This window comes from Varanus komodoensis, unplaced genomic scaffold (genome assembly GCF_004798865.1).
Source record: "Varanus komodoensis strain SLA01 unplaced genomic scaffold, ASM479886v1 scaffold1, whole genome shotgun sequence".
Taxonomy (NCBI): Eukaryota; Metazoa; Chordata; class Lepidosauria; order Squamata; family Varanidae; genus Varanus; species Varanus komodoensis.
The window spans coordinates 116,724,652-116,752,098 of record NW_025335268.1 but is presented as its reverse complement, the minus strand read 5'-3'; the positions used below and the strand labels follow the sequence as shown (position 1 = coordinate 116,752,098).

The window sequence follows — 27,447 nt, the reverse complement described above, 5'->3', positions numbered from 1 at the left end:
CAAATAAAAACAAAAAAGTACCAAAGAACATATAATAATTGATCATGCTGTTGAATGATAGCTCATAAATGTTTATTTTCCAAGATTGAAGTATGGCTCTCTTTTCAACTGTAAGGGCTTGCCAATCCCACTTTTGCTGTCTTTCTGTTGATTTTAACTTCATAGTTCAAAATTGCCAAAACATCCACAATTATCACAATTTTTTAAAGAACAAAATTTATGCAAGCACTGTTCCTTGGGATCTTAGCCATAGAATTTAACCTACACAGCATTAAGCAATAGAATACTTAACTGAATACAAATACTTACTTTTAAATAAACAAAATGTAGAAGAATAAAACAATGTCCAGATATCTAGTGGAAACATGATAATAAATATAGAAGCCATAGTTAAACAATTGTTTAGTAGCATTTCTGGAAAGACCATGATTCTGCCATTGCTTGATTCAAGAAAGAATCAACAACTACTACTTGAACCTGGTTTATTGTTTGAATGCGGTCTTGGTTGATCTGCTATAACTGCCTTGAATTTTAGAAGACTTGTAATTTCAGTGAGGGCTAGAATATCCTGAACACCTTCAGATGGCCTCTACTAATGTATAATGTTCAGTATATCTATAGATATTTGTATCATCATGCAGCTGACACCACCGAGGTCTGAACAGATAAACTACTGCCCACCCCCGCCATTTTTTATAGCCCTAGTGGAACCATCATATATCAGCAGGTTAAAAAAATACTGGGATTCTCTTTGCATTTTTTCCATACAAAAATGTGACCAAGTTATAGATACTCACCCAATGAAGCTGGTTTTGGTAGCATAAGCAGATAAATCGTGGAGTGACATCTTCATTCTGTTAGAAAAGTCATTTCTTGCTAGGCAGGTTTCACTGAAGGTGAAGAAAGGAGAAAAATAATTTGTAGTAAGGAACAAACAAATGGCAGTCGCAAAATCAGATAATAAAGAGAACCAAAGGTAATGACGATAAAGAAAAGAATAATTAATCCTCCCCAGAGAACCAAACTGAGCACAAAACAAAATGCGAACAAAGTAAGCCCAGCAGGGAAACACAAAAATGCGGCAGCAGACACCATCGCCATCTTACCATTATAAATATCCTTATGCTTGAGCTGATTAAGAAAGTGCTTCTCAGACAAAGCTCTTGCAGCTGTTTATACCTTGTGTCATAGTTCACTCCCAAGTACAAATGTAAGGAAGTACTAGTTTGGGTGAAATTATGGTTTTCATTGAATAAGAATAATCATATTTTGAGGTGAAGTATTCATGATAATGTAATTCAAGAAGTGCTTTTTAAATAGGGAATAATTCCATTCTTCCTGCTTGGTAGCCATCTGGGTGGTGGTTGCTGCTTTGTTCTGGCTATGAGGATACTCTAGAACCACACTACAATAAGGTACTGTATTTGTTGGTGGCTTTGTGCTAGTGAAAAAGGGCTTATGCTAGGTAAGGCACTGAATTTTCACTGATGGTCAGGCAGGCTTTGGAGGGCCTTTACCAAAGGTACTGTCTGTTCCTAGAATTTGGATGCGGCAATGGTTTGTGGGCCATAGACTTCATGTGAAATACATAATCCAGAGCACATACAACTTTGTGCTTTGAAATATTTCCAACAGCATTTTAAGTAGTTCTTTTTCTTTTTTGAATGTTGTCTGTGGTTGCATTTTTGTATTACTTGAAATTATAGATTTACAGAAAGTATAGCAAGGTAAATAAATTTTCTACCTAGTTTTTCTTACCTAGTTTGGTGCTCTGACAAACTCGGTGGAAATCAGAAGGTTCAAGTTGATACACTGGTGTAGAGACTGAGCAACTGTATTTATTTATTTAGCGCATTTCCCCCATTTCCATCTGTGGAAAAACATTCTATGTCAAACGGCACTTAGCAAACCCTGTGAGAAACAATAATACAGTGGTACCTCAGCTCACAAACTTAATCCATTCCAGGACTCTGGTCGTGACCCAAATTGGTCGTGAGCCAAGTCAAATTTCCCCATAAGGGTCAATGTAAATAGGGTTAATCCATTCTGCAACTATTTTTACTCACAAAAATTTGAAGCAAAGTGACAACAGCAAAGATTGCGGCCATCTCCCCCCCCCCCCCGTCCCCAGCGATTGTGCAGGGGAGGAGATGGGCATGATTGTGGGCACATGGGGGGGAGGCGGGCATGGGTGCGCTCGGGCAGGGAACACGGGTGCAATCGCATCCATCCCCCCCCCCAGCATGAACGCAATTGCGCCCGTGCAGGGAAGGCGGGTGCACTCGCAATCGTCACCTGATGCAGAGTTCGCGACCTGCGGCAAAATGTTTATGAAATTTCTGTTCGCGATCCAATTTGGTCGTGAACTGAGGCGTTCATGAGCCGAGGTGCCACTGTATAATGTCCATGTTATCATTTTCAATTCACATGGGAATGCATTCCAGGAGTGTTACTGTGAATTGAAAAAAAATGTGGCAAGCAGATTTTCATTTATCAAGATGAAATACAAGGAGGTTGTTAATAATTAGCCAGATATTTTGATTGTTATGTAGACCAAGGAGTTTATTGAAAATGATGGTCCATAGTTTTGGACTATTTTCATTGCTATCAGATAACATTTTCTTATATATGGATTTTGGAGAACTATCTGGAACTAGCACATGCATTTTCTGGATTAATGCTGATGTTCAATGCTATTATGTAAATGTTCCAAGGATGTAAGCATTTTGAGAAATTCCCTATTTTTCACTTCTTTGGAACATGATTGCTTGATCTATTTAGATTGATGTGTGATGTTTGTAAATGAGTAACTGACAATGTTTGCCTTCAGTTATAGAGAATTTAAATCTTCCCCCTACAAAATATATGAGATGGCAATTTGATCGAATGCAGCAATGTTTGGATTTAGGAGTAACAGCTATTTTGTGCACTGATTGATTTTTGAGATATAGTGCTAAAGGACACGTTGCTTTTAAAAAGTGGAATATTGGAGCCCAGATTAAATCTACAGATTAGGATTTAACTATGAGATCACTGCTACTACTGACTCATAACATCTTTGGAATCATATTTTTTCCTCTGTATTTCTGAAATATAGTAAAGCAGATTATCTGTCCAAGTATGCTCTCCAAACCCAGATTTTGCTGAGTTGTATAGGAACCAAACACAGAGGTTAATCCAAACACAAAACATGGACTTTTTGTTGGGTTGTTTAACTCCTAAGGGTGCAATTCTGCACATGTTTAGACAGGAAAAACCCCAACAACTTTCAGCATTCAGCAGCTACTGTAGCTGGCTGGGGAATGCTGGAATTTGTAGGACTTCTTTTAGTTTCAACAAATGTTTGTGTCCTAAACAACCCAGCAGTTTGGGTACAATGTCATACTTGCAATTTGTGATTGTGTCAGTTGGAGGCTGTTCACAGAAACAAGAAATGACTTGGCAGGCGATGTTACATTCCCCCCAGATTTATTTGTTTATTTACAAATTAGCAAATAAACATATGCATTAACATGCAGTAACATGTGAACTGGATGATTAATACCAATTTGTAGTTGTTTAAATTGCCTTGTGAAGTTTCCATAGAAGAATGTTGTTTAATAATCTGAATGCCTATTTTTAAATATAAGTAGGAATCTCAATTTTTAGGGCTTGCATCATGATGTCTTAGCAAAAGTTCATCTTTGATTTAAGTCTTACCATTGTCAAGGCTGCAATCCTGAGAGTATTGATTATTGTACTTGCTGTAGCTTCTATGTACTTGTACTTACCTGAAAGTATTGATTATTTTACTCACTGTAACTTCTATATATATATGTGGGCGAATGCAATTCAGCTTTCCCTTCATTTAAACTATACATTCCAATAAGTGTCTGTTATGTTTCTCAATTAGGCACAGTAGTCCTGTTCCACAAAGCTACTGTTCATGTAAATATCCTTAGAGAAGTTTAATTCTGTAGTTGAGGACCCATGACCTAGAAGGTCTCACCATGTGGGGAGTGGTCCACTGATCACCCCCTTTCATGAGCAAAGGTTCCTTGTGAGATTCTTTGTGTTGTCATCTTGCCTTTTGACAGTTGTTGAGAAAGCAAAATAAAAAATAAAACTCTTTGTGTCAGTGCCCCACGGTGTTTGCCTGCTGTACTTTGACAGCAGATAGCCACCAGAACATTGCCCATGTGAGGCTTGTCACTTTGGTCCTGCATGAATGTATGCATGTGCACATGTTCAGGTCTGACTACAATTAATTTTGAAATGTCCAAAAACATAATTGCATTAAAACACTAATTTTAAAAAGCATGGATGAACTATTGGCCATCTATCTAGCGTGTTCCTAGGGACTTTGAAGAGGGTGTCATTAGCTGTCAAACTGAAGATTGTGAAAACAATCTCTGGAAAAAGTGGGCAGGGAGAGCTCATTATCATGGTGGGAGCGAAGAGACAGATTAGTCCTACTGTGGAGGCATATGGAATACCTGAGGAGTAGGAAGGCCCTGGCAGTTGTAGGAGGCCTATAAATATGTGTATAAATAAATAAAATAAATGCTGAGGAGGGAGAAGTGGTGGGATGACACATTGTGAATCTTCTTCTCTTACACAAAAGCCTACCTTGTACAGTGAAATTTGTTATGATGTGTGAAACTGTCCGTCCATTTGTCCATGCACACTCACACTCCTGTGCACATGCACACAATAGGCCATTGTGTGCCTATTGTTTATTTTTTATGTCTTTAAACCTTCAAATATATGCTGTTACTTGGGGTAATCCCACTAAATGCATTGAATGGCTATTATTTATGATGTTATATTTATATCAAACCTTTCCATAAAAATGCTGAGACAACTTATTAAAAATTAATCCACAAGCAAGTAAACAATATTTATTTATTATTTATTTGGGATATTTCTTGGCCATCCAATCACTCTGAGTCTCTGGATGGCTCACAACAAAGTATCAGAATAAAATCAGGTAAGAGTGGGTAAAAATGGCAGCTGAATTAAAAATCAAGATTAAATACTGATTTAAATTAAACAAGTTTTATCCTGTCAGCAGATGGCCATCAATAAGGGGGGCAGATGAACTCTCCTGACAAGGTTCCCACAAAGTAAGAGTGTGCTTAGTTCTGGGGAGCTTTCCTTGTAACATCTAACAAGAGGCCAAGAGATGATCTCTCTCTGTACATGCTCTGCAGGTAACTCTGCCTAAGGTCTGGAACCCAAGACACTTCTCATTTAGGTAACATAAGCAGGAAGTTCTGCTATTCCAAGTTACAAGTAGCCTTCCTATAAGCAAGAGGGTTGCCATGTTTTTGCAAGTGTATATGTAAATATGCTGCTGGGCTGGTTGATCGAAAGGTTGCCGGTTCAAATCTGCACAACAGGGTGAGTTCCCATTGCTCTGTCCCAGCTCCTGCCAACCTTGTAGAATCGAAAGCATGCAAATGCAAGTAGATAAAAAGGTACCACTTCGGTGGGCAGGTAACAGCATTCTGTGCACTTTGGTGTTTAGTTATGCTGGCCACATGACCACAGAGTCTGTCTGCAGACAAATGCTGGCTCCCTCGGCTAGGAAATGGAGATGAGCACCACCCCCTAGAGTCAGGCATGACTGGACTTAATGTCAAGGGGAAACCTTTACCTTTATCTATGTAAATATGGCACAGCTGAGTTACATGACATTTTATATTTCACTTCCAGAAACATCGTCGTGAAACTGACAAGGAAATATTATATTTTCTTGATAAAACTTACTCAATTCAATTCCTACTTTTATCACCAAGGAATATTATTTACCAATATTTTTCTACTTAGCATTTTCAAGGAAAGGAAAATTGCCCTAAGTATTGCCAAGGCAAGTATAAGCTAATTCATGAACTATGAATTTAGGTATTACTAAGTGTTCTGCCAACAGCACATATAGGCCTGAATGTGCACTTTCAAACATGCAACCCTGACAATTGGGAGGATCTCTTATCTTTATTAATTATCAAGTGTTGAACATTCCATAATTTAACACTTGAATAGCTAAGGGGATTTGAAAATTGGAAGCATAGTTGTTTAACCAAGGATTCTTCATGGAACCTAATTAAAAATTATACATTCAAACGGTTTGCATCCAAAAGTCAGAATTAACAGGTGTTCATAGGATTAAAATTTGTTGCTCTTGACCAGGAGTTCCAAATTTTTGTGGGACTGTGGGGTGGGTTGAAATTTCTAGAAAGTATCGTGGACACCACCATAGACTGGTGGTATAGGGTTGTCCAGTCTGAAGATTGTTGGGAGTGCCAGCCCTTCTTTGCATCCGTGTGTTGTTCCTTTTCTTTCTCTGTTTCTCTCCTTCTCATCTCTCTTTCCATCCCTGCACAGTGTAATTCCATCCTCCAGACCCTATTCATGAAGGAATAGGTGGAACATGGATCTCCAGATATTTTTTGATTTCACCTCCCATCTTTGAATTAGGGAATCACTCCATTCACTTATATAGGGTAACATGCTCCCCTGCTCAAGGTCAGTTGGAGAGGGTGGAAGCCCACTACACCAATGACTCTTGGTTGTCCTAAGCGAACTTGACAAAAGATAGAAAGAACTGATAAAGGCTGATTGGGTTCTGAGAGAGTGTTGAAAGTGGGCAGGTGTCCAGACCCCAGATGGACTTCCTAGGGAAAGTTTAGTAATAGGGTTATAGTACATCTCCTGCATTGTCTGCATAGCATTGAGTATGGTAAAGGTGGAGACAATGGATTTCTTTTTAGCAAGAAAGAATGGGGGTATTTTACAAGATTCTTTTTGGCAGAGGAATTAATCTTCTATGGATCAAAAGAGTAATAGCTACTGGGCTGGCTGGCTGTTACTTATATGCCCCAAGCCTGTGTTTAATAAATAACACTCAAACAATGCCAGAAATCCTGTGTCAATCCTGTGTTTGGTGATAAAACAGAACTGAAATGGCTGGTCATTCCCCCCCCCCCCCACTGTTTAAGGAAAGTAACAATTGGCCACTGAAAGTATTTACCTGGTGATTTCTTCTGTGGCCAGCATCTGGAGCTAATTATAATTTTGCAAGTAATATCCAGGGAGGGTCAGGGGATCAAGCCTGGAGGACAGTAAGCTTGCTGGAAAGACATGGCAGCAGTTGTGCCAAGTGCCAGACCTGGTTTCTATGATAAGGTTTTTTGCAAGCTGAAATGAAGGCTCTTTTTCTAGACAGAGAGGCTGTTCACACACAATGCTATGCAATACAGGAAGGGGACAAGAAATGTGTTAATATTAGGCAGAATTACAAGTAGTATACTTTAAAAGCAATTTTGTAAAAGAAGAGATTTTTTTCACAATTGTTTTGTACCTTTTTGGGAGAATGGCAGTGGACAGAGGAGCTGCCAAGGGAGGCTGGAGGCAGAAAAGGCTAATTCCACAAGTGAAACTCAAATTGCACTTTGTTGAGATTGGTGAGCATGCAACCATTCTTACATAACTTTATTCTATATCAAAGTGAGTTCAAAGCAAGAAACAGCATGGGGAATTATTGCTTATTAACATCATAATCCTTCACCTTAAAGTATTGAAATACATTACAAAACAGCAATGTGAGATGGATTGTGCTAGCACATTGAACAGGGTGGATAAAAGTCACTGATTTAAAAAACTGGATTTTTAAATCAGATTGCTTAATTTAAGTGGGATTTTTTTAAAAAATAAAATGCTTTTTGAAGAAAAATCTGTCTAAAGAGGGTTTCCTATTTAAGATACATTATAGTCCAAAAGTTATTCATCATGAAATAAGGATAAGTTTTTAATTATGTAGCATGAGACTGTATATTAATGGAATGTTTACTTTTCTTGGTAAATTAACTTCATTAATCCATTCATAGTATATCTTGTCATGCTCTTTCAGAGGTTTCTGTAAGGGTTGGGGTCTATCTAGAAAATATCAGAGATACTTGGTTTTACAGTCAAAACTGTGAATGTGTGTTTGCAGACATCAAATGCCCCTTCTTCACAGCAAAAATGTTATAAAATAAACATAAGGAGTTGAGAAAAAGACCTTAATTCCATTGTTTCTTTGAAAAAATATATGTACACAGAATGAACCTCTTATCTCTTAAGTGCTAATGAATAGAAGATTGTTGGGAGTGGAATAGATCTGCACAGGAAGCTAAGTGTGAGGAGGGAGGGGCAAGCAGTAAAAATGTAAGTGAAACATTTTGAGCTGACTACTCCACAAGTCTTTGACTCTTTTGTGTATAGCCTGAGGTTTTATCATATTATTCTTTCCCTGAAGGAGTAAGCCTATAATGGAAGCAGGCTGTAAAAGAGACCCAGTTTGGGAATATTTTAATGAAGCTCCTCACTTATAAGTAAGGCAGGCATACATGCAAATTATGTAGAAAACCATGATTTAATTCTAATCTTACTATTGATTTAAATTGTTATTTAAATTATATATGATTTACTAAGCACAATATGGTTCACTATAGTTCTATGATTTCTGTGTGATCAGCTCTTAGTGATAAGCTTGCTAAATAAGACATCCATGGGCAAACCACTCACAGGATTCTGATTGCTATCTGTTCTGGCAGAATCCAGGTTCTTCCTGAAGTTGACAATGATATTTTTTCAGATCCAAATTATTCTGTAGCTGTTCATGCTCCCAATATCTTGTTCAGCTTAACTGTTCAAGGACAAATGCAAAGTTAAGACACAATTGCTGTCTTTGATGATGCAGAATCAAAGTGATAATGGTAAGCTGCTTATATTAATACCATGTTTTCTAATTAAGGTATGTTCTCACAGTAATATAACAGATTAATATCCTTGCAGTGCTGTTGAATTCTCTGAACTCACTTAAGTCATAAATGTAAGAGCACAATATACCCAAAGCCATTTGAAGCCCCATTGATTTCTGTAGAAGAGATTAACTGAATTGTCAAAATATTTAGCAAGGATTTTTAAATATAAGAGCTAGCTTTGCTTTTATTTGATATGTTTTACTCTTAAAGCCAGCCTAAAAGTAATTCTAATTAAACAAAATATATTTTAAACTAATATTTATTGTGTCTTAGAGTTAAAACTATTTCTACCTTTCATGGCAAGAGCTTTACTGGATTATTATAATAAAATAGATTATTTCACAAGAAATGACAAAGAGACATACAGCTAATTAGGAGAAGACCAGTGTGATTTTTTTTTTTTTAGGACATTCCTAAAATCTGCAGTGCTTGAGCCTAATAAACTCTAGGTATGTGGAAAAGGCTCTCTCTTTTGTACTTGTCCCACCTAAGTGCCCTCAATGGTGGACGGGTGAGAAGGATCTCTATTGATTTCATTAACTGCATTAAGTCTGTATAGTTGAAAACAGTCCCCCTAGTAATTTGGCCTTAAACATTTTAAAGGTTAAACCAGCGCTTTAAAATCAGATCAGAAATACACTATTAACCAGATAGTATAGGTGTTATATGATCTGATCACATCTTCCCCACAACATTCAGGTGGTGGCATTCTGCACTGGTTAAATTTTCCTAAATTTTTTCCCCATGGTTCACTCTGATGAGTGTTAAGTTTACAGAATAATAGTGTAACATTTAGGACCTCTGAAATAATTTGTGTTACACTCTTACATAAAGATATAAGAATGCTTTTCTGGATCATGTTAAAGTTGATCCATTTGGCATTATTTGCAAGAATCCCAGTAACCAACCAGGTGATTTCCCCAAAATTAGCCAGTGGACCATAGTTTTTCTGTCCCTATCCCATACTATGTGGTTCAGTATTTGAAACCAGACCAGCAAGTAGTCAAGAAGATCAGGGTTATTCAAGTAATTATAATTTCAACCATCTGTACTCTTTAATAATAAATGAATAATATTTAAATAATTACCATTTTCCTTAAAAAACCTTTAAACAAGAATATTTATTATTAATCTTAATTAATCTTGAGGAAGTTAATATATGGTACATCAAAAATCTTGCTGACGCTCTGAGAAGCTTTCATTATTTCAAGTAGAATTTGGTGAAGTGAGAGATTTTAGTAATGTTGATTGGCTGTATCAAACTAGCCCTGACTGCACATAGCAACTCAGAGCTTGTTTAATCTCTTCTATTTGATGCTTCCTCTTTGCATCTGCTTCCTGGAATAACTTTACTTTGTTGTTGGGGAGAAAATTCTGGAGCAGTGTCTGTGAATGGGGGCCAACGCTGCTTCTGTTTCATGAATGGCCAGCTCCAAAACAATTTTGCACAAGGGGCACCCACCTTATATATATCCTGACGATCCTTACTGTTGTGGAACTGAGCATTTTTTTCTTGCTTCATGTTGCCCTCAGAAATACTAAATCTCTGTGCTGTAAAGCATTGGTTGCTGCTTGTGGAAGGGAATTGGGGCTGGCTGCTTGGAGACAATCTCCGCTGGTATGACTTTGCATACACACAAGAAATCAGGTGCTGGGTCTTGACAGTATGACTAAAATCCCAGAAATGAGGCACTGCTTCATATAACTGGTATTACATGCAAATAAGGTATATATTAAAATGGGAGACTATGTTGGACTGCCTCTTGCAGCCCCCATGTCCCTTATACTATGTACCACCACTTTTACTTCAGATACTTAAAAAGCCAAGGTGTTTTTATTTGGTTAAGTAATTTTGTTAGGATTTTCCTTTAAAAGTATATTTATTAGCTATGATATTTTGATGTGAAGACAAGACTAATTAGCTTGAGAATAGAAAAAAAATCCTTATTTCAAGAAGTATGGTAAAGAGCTCATTGCCTAGTCTACTTGAGAACTCAGCCTGAATTTGGGTAATTTTGCCACAGTGAAGTCATTATGAACCCTTGTATATAGCACTATATCTCTCTTGTTTCCTTATCTGTGAAATGGGAATAATAATTTATTGTATGGCTTAGGGCCTGGTTACCTGAAGGTAGGTCTCCTTCCATAAGTGCCTGCCTGCACTTTAAGATCTGGGGCAGAAACCCTTCTCTGGGTACCCTCCCTGAAGGAGATTAGGTGGGTAACTACCCGGAGAAGGGCCTTCTCTGCAGTGGCATCCCAATTGTGGAATTCGCTCCCCAGAGAGGTTTGCCTGGTGCCATCACTTTATTCTTTTCGGCACCAGGCCAAACCCTTTTTATTTTTCCAATATTTTAATACCTGCATGTTTTAATCGGGGTTTTTTATTGGTTAAATTTTAGGATGCTGTGTTTTTTAAAAAAATTACATTTTGTATTGTTAAACTGTCCTGAGACTTTGGTAATGGGATGGTCTACAAAATTAATAAATTAGTTGCTTCCTGCTTGCTTTGTTGAAAAGTCAGTTGTGTTACTAAAGATTAATCCTACCAAGGAACATATTAAAGAAAATTCAGCATGGGCTTTTACCTGGTTTGGGACCAGATCATTCATTCATTCACTTATTTATTGGCCACCTATGACTGCCAAGGCCCTCCTAGGCGGCTTACAATACATAAAACATATTAACAAAATAAAACACATTAGAGGGTGTTCCTTTCTCCATTTGCACCAGCCCATTCACTGCAGTCTTTGTCTGAAGCCCTCCTATGTGTTCCTCCCAGTAACAAAGTAAGGAGGGAGATTGCAAGGGAGAGGGCTTTTCCAAGTATAGCACTTCAGCTCTTGAATTCAGTTCTGCTGGAGGACTGGTTGGCACCTGCTCTTCTGATTTAGATGCCAACATAAGCTGTTCTTGTTCCATTGTTATTTTAATAGGTGAATTACTGATTTTTAGTGATTTTTAAAGATTTTATAGTATTAAATGTTGCTGTCTTCATGATTTTACTGTAAGTGCTAGATTATAGCACTTATAGTAAAGTAGATATTAATTAAATTTTAATTGCTTTATGTTTTTTTCTTGGATCCCTTGTATAATATTAATTTTATATATCTGTTTTGTTATTCTTATTTTAATTAATTTTGGTAGTTTATGGATTTTCATTGTTTTTGGTTGCATTGTAATTGTAGCATTAATTGTGTTGTATAATGTATTGTTTATTATGTTGTATATATATGAATTTTATCATGATGTAAGCTGCCCAGAGAACCTGTGGAATAGAATATAGAATGAATGAATGAATGAATTCATTGAGAGATGGGAAGATGGCAGCCTATCTTTATAGTTAAAAAAAAAGTGCCAATAGATATATGTATAAGCTTGTTGCAATCTTGAAAGAGACAACTAGGCTGAAGTAATGAGTGTAATACATTTGTGCATTGGCTGTCAAAGTGCCCTTAGAAATGGACATTGCATTTGACTATGCTATACTTCGGTGTTTCCCTCTAATTTGTATGCAGGATGTTATGTGAGACAAAGCATTAAACATAATTGTTACATTTAATACAAGATTTATTGAACTCTCCTTTCAATAGTGCCACCGTTAAATACTCTGTGAAATGAAGTGGTCATAACTTGACAGTATATTTGGCAATACGTATATGAGAACCAGTGTGGTATGGTAGCTAGAGTGTTGGATTGAGGACCTTGAAGATCTGGGTTCTAGTGCCCACTTAGCCATGAGGCTTACTGGTTGACTTTGGTTCAGTCACAGACTCTCAGCCCAACCTACCTCACAGGATTGCTGCTATGAGGATAAGATGGAGTTATCTAAGTTGCCTTGGGTTCCTCACAAGAGGAAAAAAGATGGATATATATATATATATATATATATATATATATATATATATATATATGCAATGTGATGGTGGTGATGATAATTTATTACTTTCTGATTTGTATATGAAGAGAGAGAAACTTCTTTGCATGTTTGCAAAAAATTCAATAATTTATGTTTTGCATACAGTCAATTCAGAGTGCCATGAATAAGCTGGGACACTAATAATATATATAACTTCCAAATGTCACTAAACATGATTCACTACTTTGCCTGATGTAATAATTTCCATGCTGCTTATTTTGAATGTATAGTGGTGTGAAGTACTGTCAAACTTTTTTTTAGTGACATTTGAAAGGAGGAGATGAATTAATTCAGTTGTTCTTAGTCATAATGCATTTTGAGGACACAAAAAGAAAGATTCTGTTTGTCTGCTTCCCTATTTTCTGAAAAGTTTGGTGTTCTGGAAAGGTTTTGCATGCAATTGTGCTAGGAAATATTCATAGAATCCATTATTTTTGGAAGCAGGTTGTTGTTACATTTAAAGGCTCAATACCAGAAGGCCTTTCAAAGCAGTAACAATTCTAGCAATTCAAATCGAACAAGCCCTGAGCAAAACTGTGTTTGAATAGAGCTGGCTTTCCAGCCAAAAACAAATAACTTTGGTTTAATCCTCTTAATTGGATGTGGGTGTGAACTCAAGGAAAACCTGCTTTCCTTTTCGATGAACTTTAAAAATGTGATAGAAGGCTCCTTGATTTTAAAGATGAGGAGTGTGTCCCAACCCAAGCAGCTTTTCATTTCCACAAATTTCACCAGGAATCTTCTTGTCACCTTCACACTGTTCAAAACTTCCAAACAGAATATGGAAAGTAGGTTAAATGGCTGTGGTACTATGGTAACACACCTGCTTTGTTTACAAAAGGTTCCAAGTCCTTGCATCTCCAAGTAGGGCTGAGAAAGACTCCTGTCTGAAGCCTTGAAGAAAGACTGCCAGACAGTACAGACAATGCAGAATTAAATAAACTGACCTGTCCTAATATAAGGCAAGCTTCCTGCTACTCTTGCGGTTATTAATCCCCAGAGGACAAAGCAAAGGGGGCTTCTTTCCTCTAAGCACTTTTTTGTGTTGAGAGAGAAAATATGAGAAAGAAGCTAGGTGCAACTAGGGCTGTGGATTAAGGAAATCACAAAAAAAATAAAAATTGTCCTCTTCTGATGAGCCAGCTAATCAATCCCCCCCATGTGTGCGTGCGTTTACATTTTTCTGCCTTTGAAATGGGTGGCACTGAAGCTTGTTGACTAGCAGGAGGCATTTGAAACAAACATATTTTCAGGGTGTGTCTCGGAAGCTGGGGATTCAAGGTTCTTTAGCTGCTGCTGGAGAGTTGCAGTAAATAGTACTGGGAGTGCAAGAGAAAAGAGACTGCCTGGATGAAGCGGCTTTGCTCATGGAAGAAGAGGGAAATGAACTCAGAACCATAGGAAAGAAATTGAAAACGTGTGACAACTCAAACAAGCCTCCCCGCACAATCAGACCTACAATTTTCCCAGGAAGGGAATGGGAAGAAAACTTTGTGGATGCTTGAATTAAAGAGCATAGACTTGTTCCTAAATGTCAGCCCATTGAGTGCTGTCCAGCAGCAGCCATCTGCAAGCAGGACCCACTGTTGCTTCCATTCTAGAAGCAGCAAATTCTGCCTATTCATCAGAGTGTTGGTGCTTTCAAGGGAATGCCTAAATGATCAGAGTTACTGAATTCTGAATGGGGTAGATTGGTGGAGTCCCCTTACGCAAGATCCGCCAACCTGCACTGTTCCAAAAATGAGTGTTTCTGCTTTTTATAGCTTGTCCCTGGAAGTGCTAAATTTCTGTTGCATAAGTGGTGCAGCTTGTTGTTTGTAGATGGTCAGCCCCAGATACCGTCCTCAATTTTAATAATATGAGTGTTGTATTGAGATCTTTCTCCTTGACTATTTGTAGCTTCCCAAGAATCTTACACAAAAGTCTTTTTTGTCCTGAGGGACTTGGTGAATGGGTTTGTCAAAGGCTTACCAAATGAAAGTGTTATAATCTGGTATTGAGGCTAAAATAGATAGATGAGCAATTCAGTAAGCATCCTTCTAATTAAAATGGTGAGATGTCAGACCTACTATAACTGTGAATGTTTATCCCATAGTCAACTTTTAAAATGTAATAGAACTGGTTTCAAAACATTTTGTTAATCTTTTTGTATTAATCTGTGTTAAAAGATTGTCTAATAGGATAATGATACCATCTAGTGGTGCAATATCACATTTACAACAATTCTGTTTATACAGGGGCCAGTAAGAGTCTGTGGGAAGTTCATAAACAGGGCATGAACCTCACTGTTCATGTCCTATTCACATTCCTAGCATTAGTATTCAGAGGCATACTGTCTCTGCTGCTGGAGATAATCTGTAGTTATACTGATTAGTAACATTAACAGCTTTATCTTCCCTGAATTTGTCTAATCTCCCTTTAAAGCTGTAAAGGTTGGTGGACATGACTACATCTTGTGGTAGAATGATCCTTGGTTCTAATACTGTGAGGAAGGGAGATAAATCTCCATCAGTCTACTTTTTCCACACTTCTGCGTACCTTTGTCATGCCTCTCTGTCTCCCCTTTTTGTACTTGTCTTTTTGCATGTGCTGTGCTAAAGAGCCTCAAGCATGGTAACCTTTTGTCTTCATTGTGGTCTCTGTAAATTGCACATATGGGCTGTACAGGGGAGTTGCTTCAACAACTTTGTAACTTTCACTTTTCCCAGTTTTATAATCTGAGGTGCAATGATCCAGACTGTACATTGTATAGTTACCTAGTCAGAAACAGTATTTGCCAGTCTAATATTTTAATGATGTTGAATTCAGATGAGATCTTGCTAAACATCTGTCCTGATAAACTTATCTGATTCGCTGTTTGTATTTTCCCCCAGAAGGAACTTAGTCTCCCTAGAAGAGGAAGTTTGTGAGTATACCTTTTTTATTCTTGTCTTAATATCAACTTAGGGGCAGTATCCAATACTGCTGCTATGTTCCTGCTGGTTTTTATATGCTTATGTGACCCACTGCTTGTGCAACAGGAAATAATACTTCTGACAGTAATCTTGAAACAAGCAGAAATACTAATCTCTGGCTTGGACAAGGATAGTTGAACACCTACAAGTTTCGCTGAGCTGCTCTGATCTAGAAATGAGTATTTAAATCAATTCTGATTGATGCAGGGCTGATTGGCTTCTTGTTGCAGTAGCAGTATTGGATAATGCCCTGGTCTATAAAAATTGATAATGTTTTTGGATCTTTGACATGTAGTATAGGAAGTGATGGCAGGGAGAAGCCTAGCACAAATATTTGGTCTCTATATTGTAAAAAACATGATTTATTACATGATCCATAACCATGTATGATATTGTAGAATTAAGTCAGGTGGAAGTAATGGAATAGGATACAATGGAGACTGTTAAATTGTATTATTAAAAATTAAAGTTATTATTCATGTTTATGAGCCTTACTGTGTTTAATTTTAGAAGTATTCATGCATTCATGCTCTAAGGATTAATGGCCAGTATAGAGATCAATGGCAGATACTGTTTCTAGTTAGAGTACATAATATGTAAGTGAATCTTATGCCTAATACTGAAATGAGAGTGAACATATTGTAATTAAGACTTCTGTACTGAATATTCATTTCACTTTTTTTAAAAAAAGAAACTTTTTGTTAAAGGTACTATCTGTGATGCATCTGTGGCTGGTATGACTTAATGCTTTCCCCTGCAATGTCATGGCCTTTTCACCTTCTGCCATAGCATCTTCAGTCTGTTGTCCTGTTTACTTGGTACTATTTTGACTCTCTTTTCTGTTTTCTTTCTTAATTTTCCTCTACCAGTTTAGAGGATTCTGTGCCTTCTTTATCCCCTTTAGCAGCTCTTCTGTCAGCCTTGAGAACATTGATTTCTTTTCAAACTGATCTTTTAGTCCTTTTCAGACTGACCTGGTAAATTATCATTAAAGGTAAAGATATGTTTGTAGTCACATACTATGGCTGAGTTTGCACATGATGTGAATTGTTACTGTGCAGTTACCTATCTTATGTTTTGTCCTGGGTTCACACATTTGCATGTTAGCTGCTCATGAATAGTTTCCATGTACCTCTGTCTTTCTTACAAATGGTGGTATGTATCCCATCAGCCCCCACAGCTGGGAATCTATCCCAGCATGCACCACTCCTGTCTGCCTCTTCCCCCCTCCCTTATTGGCCCCTTGATGTATTCTTAGTCAGCTGCTTATTTTGGTCTTACTTTTTTGCTGCTCAGCAAAGTAACTGCCTACCTCCTAGAGTAGCACTGATGCTCTAGAGGAACACTGCAGGAAAATCCCATTCTGTTGCTCTGTTCTGAACCAATGTGTAAACACACCTATCCACATAACCACATCTATGCTCACCCTTACTGCACATGTGTCTGCTTGGCATGCAGCCATGCACAGAGCTTGCACATGTTGCCAAGGGCCACCTTCCCCTGCTCCCAGGTACATGGAGGACAGCTGCATGGGTACCTGTGCCAGGGATGGTGGGAGCACATCCTATGGGAAGAGTTTCCTGCAGGATCACATGTGAACATCTTCAGAAATATTTCTGGCTGGCCAGAAGGAATATGTCACACAGCTATTTATTTTTATTTATTTATTTAAAACATTTCTATGCCGCCCCATTGCAATAAGCCTCGGGGCGGCTCACAACATCAAAAAAGTCAACCATACATTAAAATCCCCAATACAGTAAACCCCCCAGTACCATAAAACCTCAATAAAACCTCACTGCATTCTCGGCTAAAAAAAAAAAAGACCTAGTTAAATAAATAAACTAACAATTAAAATACGTTTTAAATAAAAAGGTCTTAGCCTGGCGCCGAAAAGCAAATAACGATGGCGCCAGGCGGACCTTCCTGGGGAGCGCATTCCATAAATGGGGTGCCACCGCCGAGAAAGCCCTCCTCCGGGTACTCACCCTCCTGATGTCATTCACAGATGGTTCCCGGAGAAGGGCACCTGCTGCTGACCTCAAGGGGCAGGAGGGCATATATGGGAGTAAGCATTCCTTTAAGTATCCAGGTCCCAAGCCTTTGATTGGTAGAAAACGAGAGGTAGAGCTGGGTATCATCAACGTACTGATGATTCTGCAGCCCACACCTCCTGATGACCTCTCCCAGTAGTTTCATGTAGATGTTAAAGAGCAAAGGGGACAAAATGGACCTCTGCGGAACTCCATGGCATAGCTGCCATGGCGCAGAGCCATAGTCCCCCAGCACCACCTTCTGAAATCGGCCATTGAGGTAGGAGCGGAACCACTGCCATGCGGTGCCTCCAACTCCCAATCCCTCCAGCCTATTCAGAAGGATTCCATGGTCGATGGTATTGAAAGCCGCTGAGAGGTCCAGGAGAACTAACAGGGATGCACTCCCCCTGTCTCTCTCCCTGCACAGGTCATCGTACAGGGCGACCAAGGCAGATTCAGTGCCATACCTGGGTCTGAAGCCGGATTGAAATGGGTCTAGATAATCAGTTTCATCCAAGAGTGCTTGGAGTTGTCCCGCTACCACCTGCTCTAGTACCTTGCCCAGGAACGGGATGTTGGCCACCGGTCTATAATTGGCGGCCACCTCTGGATCCAGGGATGCCTTCTTTAGGACTGGCTGGACTACCGCCTCCTTTAAAGGGGCATGTACCCGGCCGTCTCTTAAAGAGGCGTTGACCACCTCCAGGATCCAGGTCCCAATCCCGTCCTTGGCTTTCTTAAGTAGCCAAAATGGGCATGGGTCTAGTAAGAAAGTGGTAGGACGTACTTGTCCAAGCACCTTGTCCACATCATCAGGCTGCAACAACTGAAATTCATCCATTAATTGTGGACTCGATGGCGTCGATGGCAACTCCCCAGTGAAATCTGATTCAATAGCAGAGTCAAGCTCGTGGTGAATCTGAGTGATTTTCTCCCTAAAATGCTTGGCAAAGTCGTCACAGCAGGCCTTTGAGGGTGGCACCAGATCTCTCTTCGGGCCCGGAGGTAACAGCCCCTGCACCACCCGAAAGAGCTCCGCCGGATGGCATTGTGAGGAGGCAATGGAAACGGAGAAGAATTTCTTCTTCGCCATCCTTACTGCCACAGCTTAGGCCCGATAATGGGCTCTCAAGTGTGTTCGATCAGAATCACCCCGTGATCTCCTCCACCTACGCTCTAGACGTCTCCCAACCTGCTTCATCGCCCGTAATTCAGGCGTATACCAAGGAGATGAACGGGCTCTGCCAGGTGGGAGAGGATGCTTGGGAGCGATTGTGTCTATAGCCCTGGTCATCTTCTCATTCCACAGTTCAACCAGGGCATCAACAGGTTCACCAGCCTTGTCAACCGGAAAATCCCCCAGAGCTTCCAGGAATCCATCAGGATCCATCCGGCTCCGGGGGCGGACCAGTACAATCGGGTCCGCACCCTTGCAGAGGGAAAGGCCGCTCTTGAGCTCAAACCTTATGAGGAAGTGATCTGACCATGACAAGGGCATCAAACTTAAATTCCTCACCCTCAGATCACCCTCTTCCTGCCCCGTCGAGAAAACCAGGTCCAGAGTGTGTCCACGTTCATGGGTCGGGCCTACGATGTGATGAGACAGCCCCATGGCCGTCATGGAGGCCATGCAGTCCTAAGCCGCCCCGGTTAGAACCGTCTTGGCATGGAAGTTGAAGTCCAACATCCTGGGAGTCTTCAACACCAGGTCCGAGACGATCTCCGTCAGCTCAGGTAGGGAGTCTGTTGGGCAGAAGGGTGCACGGTACACCAACAGAATCCCCAATCTGTCTCGGTCGCCCAACACCAAGCTATGGCAGCAGTGGGACAGTGAGGCTTCTTGAGAGTCCTTAGGAGTACCAGGGGCAAGATAGGAGCAGTGGGAGGACAGGAGAGAAAGCAGGAGACCAGAGCTTCTCAGGGTGACCACCCTAATTCACAGCCAGCATGCTCCTGTCATGCAAAGTGGGGCAGAAGGTAAAAGCCATGCAAGGGAGCCAATCAGGATGTGGCCACAGCTACCTCACTAATTGTGGGCAGAACAAGACAGTGGATAATGGAGGTTGGAGTGTCTGCTGCTGCCATGGTTGCTCTTGCACCAAACTTACTGGCAGAAATGGGTAAACTATGGAAAAACATTGTGAGTGAATTCACACTTCACAGCAAGCAGTGCTTAAATGTGGAAACCTTGAACAGAATTGATTCTCCATGGGGATTCAAGATAAACAAACATGCCACACTTCACTATACTTACTGAATCCACACACATCAACAAGCTGCTCCTGCCGTGACTTTGTTACATATGAACTCTACCTGTGTGGTGGGTGCATGGGAGAGATACTACTTTGCATACAAATACAGAGACTGCTTTTGGAGTTTGATCCACAGAATCACACTCTGAGTCTACTCTGCTTGTAGGCTGCATGCTGTTTTTCCCATGCGTTTCAGCAGTTGGATTTTAAACTCACAAGGGGACCCAAATCACCAACCTAAGGCTTGCAACTTTTAACTGTCCACTTTCTAGTCACATCAGAGAATTTCTTTTGAGAGCAGATCTCTTTCTCTTTTGTGCTCTGGCAGACTCAGATGAAACTTTAGATTTATAGACTTTTTCATAAGCACAGCAGGTTACAAAACAGTATAAATCAATGTACTGTTCTTTTTGAGATGTGAGAGAAGCATCTGCTCGTGTAAAGAGTTGAATCCAAATGGAAACTTTATCTCCTTTCCCTTTCCAAATAGAGTCTGACTTTGCATTTGGGATGGCAGGAAACATGGATTCTTCTTAATTAGTTAGCTTGTTTTGTCTATTGTCTCTTGACCAGGTCAAGGAAACTGACCCGGTCTGTTCCCCTTCCACTTCTGAAGTGTCTTCCTCTTTTACCAAGGTGGGCTGGTTCTCAAACTTTGCCTGAGACTCTTCAGTTGATCACCTTGAAATGGCAAAATCATCTGCCCCTCTTCCCTTCCACTATCTCCACAGAATTGGATGAATCTAATTGAGCAGATTGTAATATACAAGAGTTGAGCCTGCTCTCTACAGCTTCTTTAGTAATTCCTTTCAACTTCTTGCAGCTCTTAAATCCACCTTCCCAACTCTCTTATGTCTTTGGGGTTCTAAGACACTGTTATCTTCTTCTTGGCTCTTTGTTTTTGCTGCTTTCTATATTCTAGGCTAATGACTCTTTCAGAGCTCTTTTATGGTATTCCACAATTCTCAAATTTGTGAGTTCTGTACCACTAATTTACCTTCTTGTTTGTGATCTCTGTGTATTACACTTATTTATTTATTTATTTATTTATTTTATTTTTCAATGTTTATCCTGCCTTTTTCCTACAAAGGGCTCAAGGCAGCTTACATCATCCTCCTCCTCCATCTTATATGTGCTGGGTGGGGAGCTCCATGACTGCACGAGACCTGTTGTCGGGTAGACTTTTCCAAGCTAGATTTGTCTTGGCAGAAGCGCCCCCCCCTCCATATATCTAGGAAGTGCTTCTGCCATTTTCCCCAGTTCTCCTCCAACCATGGTTGCAGGTGCCTAGGGTCTTCTCTTGCAATCTCTCAGTGTTTATATCTGCTTTCCTTGATCTTTCTATCAATCTCTTTCCATATCTTTTTCCTTTGTTCAAAAACCCTCATTTATCACTTGTTACACTCCACACACACAGACACACACACACAGTTATAAAAATAATCCCCGTATTGTTGTATCTGCATATCAGATTCTTCCTTTTTATTTTCCCTTTCCTGCTTTATTCTTCTAATAGTACTCAAAGCACTATTTTGGAAGTGTGTTGGCTGTGGAAGTCATTTACCTCCCATGGATGGGCACTTGTGCCTCTTCTGTGTGGGAGATGCACATTGCATGGACATCTGTGTTCACTGCCAGGTAGGCATGAAAAAACAGTATGGACCAACTTTGGGCTGAGCTTTGGAGCCACGCCCTTTTGGCCGTTGACTTGGCCACAGTGTTCATCCACTTCATGGGCCTTTCTCTTTTCTCACTCTCCATCAGCTGCTCCATCCATGTCTTCCATGCTTGGGTGCACCAGGTAGGAACCTGGCCTAGACAGCCAGAAGGATGGTGGAGGTACAGAAGGCCAAGCACAAGCAGAGCCCTAGGTACCATTCTCCATTGGCACTGTCTGCACTTGTGTCAACACTGGTTCCTGTGAGGCCTCCACCTGTCCTGGCAATGGAACCAGTGAGCACGCAATCTGTTTCTGAAGGGAAGATCCAGCACTCTCCACTCTGTACCACAAACCCTTCTATTGTCTTCTTATTTCAAAACCCTTTTCTCTTCTCTTGCATGCTTGATGGCTTTCAAGGTGGCCTTCAGAAAGTGTGTGAGGTGAAAATGCCATCCTTGGTTGGATATTCATTGTGCCTTATTTGCCTCAGCGAGGAACACCAATAAACACCTGCTCATACTGCCAGGCGTTTACTAATCAAGCCAGGAAGGACAGGGCAGGCTGTCTGAAGAATGAGATGTGAACCAGGGCTCTTGTGGGGATGCAGACCATCATGAGGGACCTGCAAGAATGCTCACTGACATTTCATGCTGCCCCATCTGCAGCCAGGGGGCTCTATCAGCTCTGCTATTGGTGCCTGGAAAACCTAAAAAACACTCTGGATGGCGAAAGAGCTGAAAAGGAAAAGAGGCCTTACAAAATGGTGGAAGAGCCGGTAATGACTATGAGAAGGGGCAATCAAAAGCTTGTGAAAAGGGTCAGACACCGCTCCCCAGTTACAATGGAGTGAGCCCATTCCCCTTTCCTGCTAGCAGCCCCAGTTACTCTTCCGATGCTGGCCCTGCAAACAATCCATACAGACTGGTCCGACATTGGTCCAGCCGGAGCAATGATCCAAACTGACCGCAGCCCATTCCTTCTCTGAAGGAGAAATATGGGATTTGTCTGCCTGTCTGCAGCTGCTTGGATCACATCACCATCCCATCTGGTGAACACTCCACACCAGGACACGGATATGCAGCGGGCTTTTCAGACAGTACTACTGCCCTATGAGACCATCTTTCTGGTGCCATTACCAGTGTCTACCTGTTGGCTGATGGAATGCCTCACACTGCTAAAACCTGGAACTGAGAGGTATATCTCCCACATTCCTGGAATGGTACTACACAGGGTACTCCTGGAAATAAGTCCTGTTCAGCCCATGTTGCTATGCCCCATGGCTACCGACCACTGCATGACCAACAGGAAGTGTGGGCTCCAGTACAACAAGCCAGACCATTGGTTTCCATTGATCTGTCACCAACGCACTGACAAGAAGCTGCTTCCTCACACCAGCCTCTATTGGTGCAATAACTCAGGGACTCCTTTTCATGCTGTTGGATCCATTTCTTACCATAGCTACAGATGCATTACTCAAAGAATGGGGAACCCATTGTGATCACAAAGCACAGGGTCTCTGGACCAAACAGGACCAAAGGAAAAACACAACTACCTTGAACTCATGGTACTCTTCAAGACTCTTAATGCCATTTCAGTGCCTTCTCAAGGCCAGGCATATAGAAATAGTGTTGGGCAACACCATGATGGTGTTTTATCCAAACAGGGTGGCACCACATCTGCCACATTGGCCTGACTCATGATCCAGATAAGGGACTGGTGCATTCATAGAAACATAACAGTACAACCCCTCCACCTAACTGTTATCTAAAACACCACAGCAGAACAGACTGGGCATTATAACTTACCAAACAGGCTGGGCATTATATCTCAGAATTGGGGCAGGGTTCAACATCCATATGACAAGATGCTCCATCTGACATCCTTAAGAATTATTTGCTGACCGAATATACCAACACAGATCAATAAATACAGCTTGTACTGCAAGCAGCTCTCCAACTAAATACAAGGTACTCATATTCTGCAAAATGGAATGCATTCAAAGTCTATGCCCAAGAATACACCTTTGATACAATCCTAGCACCAATTCTAACTTTCCTCCATGTTAAAGAACTAAACCCATCATCCATTAAGATATACTTATCTGCCATCTTGTCAGTATGGGGGCCTATCAACAATTCATCCGTCTTCTCCCATACTCTCTCTGGACAGTTCATAAAGGGTCCACAAAGTCTGGATCCTCCCATCCATTCCATCATGTCCAGTTGGAGCCTATTCACAGTTTAACAAGTGCTGACAAAACCACCTTTTGAACTACTAGCCATGGCAGATCTCCCCCTTCAATAGAGGAAGCGATGAATTGTTGCAGTGCTTATATAATAGAAATACTTCCATTCACGGTTCCAGCTGTCCATACCTTCCTGTGGCATACTGTAAGCTACAACAGACTCAAGCAATCTAATCCATTCTCTTCTTACCTGCTCAGCTTTCTTCTTTTCGTTTCCAGATCACACACTGTAGATCACAGACTCAGTTCACACATAATGGCAGCAAATCACTGACTGAGTCATTAACCCTCATGATTATGTTCCACATGTGAAACTTGTGGCTTAGTCCTAGGTTATTTCATGACCTGTGAATTGAGATACTTTGGGTTGCTTGGTTAAATAACCCACTGTTGAACTCTGATTAGTCTTTAAGTTGTCAACATTTTATATGTAAACCTATCCTAGTGTCTAGAATGTTCAGTTCTCAGTGAGCTTATCCTTCCTCTCATCCCTTTAGATTATTTCTTTTTTATAATAATTTTTATTATGAGTTTCACAATCAAAAACCTAATAATAAAAGGAATAAAATAATAGTTTTTTTACATGAAATTTGAATGAATCTCAATCTCCCCCCATCATATATATATATATATATATATATATATATATATAGAGAGAGAGAGAGAGAGAGAGAGAGAGAGAGAGAGAATAGCACCAAGTAAAGTTATTACTGATTAATGCCTTGATTTCAACATCAGGTAACATGTATTTTACCATTCATACATTATATTTAAAGTATCCATTCAAAAATTGAAAGCTTCATCAAATCTTCAACTCATTGTGTTATTGCAGGTGGCCATTTGTCTTTCCAATGTTGTACCTTTAGTTTTTTTTAGGTGTCAGAAGGGTGCAAAGAATCCATTTACACTGACCTTTCATTAGATTCCAGGAGACAAGTAGTTATTTCAGAACAACATGCGTATCCATAGATTAAAGAACTTTCAGTCATAAATTTATCTGAATTATTATCTCCTCCCAAAAGAAGCAACCACTGAGCATTGCCAAAACATATCAGGAAGAGTAGTGTTAGTTGGATTACACCTTTAACAATTGGTTGATTTAGAGAAACTGTTTATTGAAAAGCTTTTGTGCTATCAGTATATTAGGTGGATCAGTTTTTGTTGAATTAAATGTAACTTAAGAGCTGTTATCCCTTCTGACACAGATGCCAGCATTGAACAGTCAAAATAGATAGTCATTGTTCTTGCCTAGGACACCATGTATCATATTTTTTCATGAATAATAGATATTTAGAAGTGAGGGCCGTAATGTGGGATAGCTGTTCATTCTCATTCAGTACTTCCAGTAACAAAGGGAGCTCTGAAACTGTAAAATCTGCAGGGGTAAATTGAGAATCTTAACAGATGTTTCAGTTGCACATATTGCCATTCAGCCATGACTGGCAAATCTTATTTAGAAAGCAAAATGGAGAATGACAGAAAGTCACTATTGGGACCTATAAACTGATCGAGAGTAAAACTGAGCCTATCCATCCATGTCCTCCAAACTGAAGCATTTTCTTGCCGGTCTTTAAATTTGGATTTTGTATGTGAGTAAATTTTGTATGTGAAAATAAACCCCATTCTGGGTCTGCTGTTTTTTCTAATGACAGAAACGCTCATTTTCTGCTATGTTTGGGGTAATATGTATAAGGATTTTGATAACTTCTTTAAAAGGTATGGTAGCTGGGTAGATCATGAAATTACTTTTGGATTCTTTCACTGGTCATGATATCAGGGGCAATATATTAAAATTATGAAACATTTTCTGATACTCGTAGGCAACTCCATTTTTCTTGCTTTCTCAGTGTTTTAAGCATGTGTTCAGTGTGGATTTTGGTAGTATTTATTGAATAATTCTTTTTGAACTTGGAGCCTATTGAAATGTTTTTCTGCATTAACTTATAAGTACTCTGGTTGTCATGGCCATTAAGTCCTCTGCTACACTTCTCAAATGGGACAAACATCATATGTGAAGTATTTTACGCTGCATTTGATATGGTCTATTTTTCTATGTGTGGTTCAGTGCTGTATAGCTCTGGCTATCTGTTTTTGAACATAAAACTAGTGACGCATAATAAATACAGTAAAGAAGATTGGTTGTATGAATTTTCTTAGAGCTATTTTCACATTTTATTTTCAAACAACATATTTCAGTGAAACTAGTGGGTAAAGTTCAGAGGATTGCAGGGTGTTCTACTTGGGTATACCCCTGAAGAGTGTCTGGAAGTTTCCTTTGATATAAGAAGTGGTAGCTAGGTTGCTACCTGGTGCATGGTATTGGGACATAACAGTTATCTTGAATGTTGCCACTTGCTTTCTGATTGTGATTCAGAGTATTGTTTTTAATGTTTAAAGCTCCAAAAGCCGTAGGTTCTGCCTAATTAAAGGGCTACATGTTTTGATATGAACTTGCCCAAATATTAAGATTTTCAGCAAATGCCCTTTCTCCTTGAAAACTACAGTTAAATGAAACATTTATGCTAGGATCTGCCTGGATAACCTACTCACTTGAAGGCTGGTCAGACACTTGGCCCAGAGTAAGCAGGGTTTAGACAAGGCAAGTCCACAGTAGACATTTGTGTAATATTATCCCACCTTATACATAAACAGGTGGAAAAAGAAAATTCTAGACTGCTTGCCATCTTTCTTGATTTAAAGGGAGCTTTTGATCATTTAATAGGGATAGCTTTTGAGTTAAGCTGCAAAAGCTAGGAATAGGTAAAAGACCTACTCATAAAAACATTATATTTGGACACATTCTGCCAGTTCAGATTGCCATAGAAAGGAGAACAAATCCAACCATTTCTGACTAAGAAGGAAGTGAAACAAGGATGTATCCTTGTTATAATCTCTTCATAAATGATCTAGCATCCCATCTGACTGGTGTAGGTGGTCACATTCCTAGACTTGGATTGCATAAAGTCATACTACTCCTTTATGTAGATGACTCAGTAATTCTCTTTCAAATGTGCATAAGTTTGAATTGTTTAATAGCTGTGCAGAATATTTGGATAAAATGGGCTGCAATTACAGCAATTCAAAGTAACGATCTTTCTCAAAATATGGAAAAATTTGCTGGAAATTTAAGGGGAACAGTATAGAGTAGATTAAGAAATTCAGATATCTGGGAATCAGTTTTCATTATAATAACTACTGGTTCTGTCCTTGGAAAGCTTTACAGAATGCGGTCCAGCTTTCATCTCTGGCCATTATAAGATTCTTTTTCAACAGAGGGAGTAGCTGTGTGCTGACTGCACTTCAAGTTTTCAGGGCAAAAATAATACCCCAAGTATTATATGGTGACCCTGTTTGGCTAAACACATTGAATCATTCAATGAACAGTTACAGTCCTTGTTCCTGCAGAAAATCTTGGGATTGATGAGGTGTGTCTCCTATTCAGTATGGTACTTGGAGACTGGATAATCCCAGCGGGAGACAGTAGCCTGACTGAACTTCATAAGGTTTTGGCTATGCATATATTATAAAGCAGTTTGTGACAGCTTGACATACCATCTTGTGTCAGATCCAATAGAGATTTCCTTACTCGTTAAGC

At 39.7% G+C, this 27,447-nt stretch overlaps 1 protein-coding gene across 9 annotated transcripts in view; it reads left to right on the top strand.

Annotated features, from left to right (window-relative positions):
* The window catches only part of MAST2 (microtubule associated serine/threonine kinase 2), a 202,114-nt gene that overhangs the window by 46,714 nt on the left and 127,953 nt on the right, over positions 1 to 27,447 (top strand). For all 9 annotated transcript variants that reach the window (XM_044441608.1, XM_044441574.1, XM_044441584.1 and 6 more), the window contains one exon: positions 15,579 to 15,610. In XM_044441608.1, coding sequence (XP_044297543.1) covers positions 15,579 to 15,610 — 32 coding nt within the window. The remainder of the gene's footprint in view (positions 1 to 15,578; positions 15,611 to 27,447) is intronic.